This window comes from Theobroma umbraticum, unplaced genomic scaffold (assembly GCF_002168275.2).
Source record: "Theobroma umbraticum cultivar Fairchild unplaced genomic scaffold, ASM216827v3 scaffold_4.1, whole genome shotgun sequence".
NCBI classification, from domain to species: Eukaryota; Viridiplantae; Streptophyta; class Magnoliopsida; order Malvales; family Malvaceae; genus Theobroma; species Theobroma umbraticum.
Window position 1 is genome coordinate 7,076,599 of NW_018397258.1, and position 2,261 is coordinate 7,078,859.

The 2,261-nt window shown below is 30.8% G+C and overlaps 1 protein-coding gene across 1 annotated transcript in view; it reads right to left on the reverse strand.

Annotated features, from left to right (window-relative positions):
- Positions 1-224: 224 nt before the first annotated feature.
- LOC110413343 (pyruvate kinase isozyme A, chloroplastic-like) overlaps positions 225-2,261 on the reverse strand; it is a 4,644-nt gene continuing 2,607 nt past the window's right edge. Inside the window, exon 6 of the mRNA XM_021424112.1 lies at positions 225-296. Within this exon, the coding sequence (XP_021279787.1) occupies positions 225-296 (72 nt within the window). The remainder of the gene's footprint in view (positions 297-2,261) is intronic.

Sequence of the window (2,261 nt, forward strand, 5' to 3'; positions counted from 1 at the left end):
TTAAATTCATTTTAATTTTTTCTTTTTTCTTTTTTCTCATCCCTCGGCCATTGGAGATGTTGTTCACGTACAAGAGCGCCAATTTGGTGCTCCCCGTGGTCAGTCATGGAGTGTCAAATTCAACCTTGAAAAATCTAGCAAGGAAGCACCATATCAACATTTCCCATGATACGATCTAGTGTTTTTGAGTTAGATTTAGCTGAGGAGTGTTAGATTTGATGCCTTCACCTCCAAATGCGATCATGGATGCACTTGTTTCGCTCGCCATCATCATCAACCATTGCCGCTGTTATTGCCTATTGTTTTCCACAATGTGGAAATTTAGTGAAAGAATGATACAGGTAGTTGGGTAAAGAGAGAAAGAAATTGTAAAAAATGAAGAAATTGCATTTTATATAATATGATAATTTTCAAAATTAATGAAGGATATTTTTATCTATTGATAATTTTACTCTATTCCTTGCCTCCTAAAATAGCCATTACAGGAGGTCGATTGACCATTCCTTCCAACAAAGTAAAGCATTAAAGAAGGATTAAGAAATCCCAACCAAACATGTTGTAAATGTTGTGCCAAGTAGTAATGGACAAAGTCTAGGAAACAGGTAAGTGATAGAGTAAAACTGAAAATAGGGTAGAGAAAGGCTAAGTAGAAGAGATCTTAAAGAGAATATTTATAGAGAGGGTTAAGGGTGAAAGTGCATCTAACTTTGCTCATGAAATCTTATTCCTCCAAAACAAATTGCAAAGCTCTATATGTAGAGTAAGGAGGAGGTATTCAAGAACAAATATTAATGCACATAATGAGTAATAGTATTGAAAAGAGTTTTAATGTATATAATGAATAATAGTTATTGAAAAGAAATTTATTGTACATAATGAGTAATAGTTACTTGAACCCATTATGTGATCATGGAACTACTTATTTTTTGAGTAAAATACCTTAACTCCCTTAAGTTTTATTTATAATTTCACGCAAATCCATTAATATTCGAAATATATAATTCGTCTTAAACATGTAAATAGTGTTAATGGATAAACGTGAAATATTTAAAATACTCATGTTCTTTCTCCTTTTTTTCATTATTTTCCTTTCTCTTAAGTCGGTCGGTGACACTCCTTTACATTGGCCAGCCACCCCATGACTAAATTTGGGATAGAGAGATTTTTTTTTGAATAAGAGAGAAAAAAAATTTTAAAAATGAAAAAGTATAGTTTATATAATGCGATCTGACATTCTTGTAGTCGGATCCAACTAAGGGACATCAGATCTGGCTTTCTTATGGTTTGATTTGATCAGGGAACATGCGATAGACGCTTGCCATTGTGACTGTTGCCATCGTTCTTCGTCGTTCGCCATTACTGTCCACAGTGGAAAAAATTTAATGATAGAAGGAGAGAGAATGTTGGAGCAGAGAAAGAGAAAATTGTAAAAATGTAAGAAATTATATTTTATATAATGGTAATTTTTAAAATTAATAAACAGTAAAATTATCTTGAAAATATTATTATTTCATCATATTAACGAAAATATTGACAATTGACAAATAATAATACTTATGTATCTAACGAAATAAATTATTTGAGAATCAACAGTTCGTTTTGAATTACTAATGGATCGACGTGAAATTATGATCAAAACTTAAAAAATTTGAATATTTTATTTAATAATTAAAAGGGAAAAAAACATTTACATTTCAAAAAAAGATTAATAGATATTTTCATATTTGAGTTAACAACTAACAAGGTAAATTCTCTAAAACATTTTAAGTTGAAACTAATCCTAAATCTTATTACTTATTCCGTATTAGTTTATTATTATTAGTATGATTTTACTATTTTGCTAGTTTTAATTTTTCATAACATTATGTCTAATATAAAACAAGTCTTAAACAAAATAATAAGATAGTGACCAAAATTAGTAAGGAAAATCACAAAAACGAGGAAGCTTCGCGTCTCCAACACGAAATCCATTGCTCCTAGTGTTTATCATGAGCCCACTGTTCTCCCCCTTCCTGTTGGCTCTTTGCTCTCCTTTTTGTCTGTCTAGATATAACGACAATTGCTGCTTAAGCTTTCAATAGATTTCTCTGCGTCGAATAAGGAATTCAAGGTAAGCAATCCATGGTTACTGGTGGAAGTATAATTTCTCTCCTTCATTGTATTTACTTTGCTTGATAGTTACAATGCCAAGTTAAAGCTAGGTAGGATGCTTTCTTTATCTTTCTCTCTCTCTTTTTTTTTTTTTTGTATTCTTAGTTTTC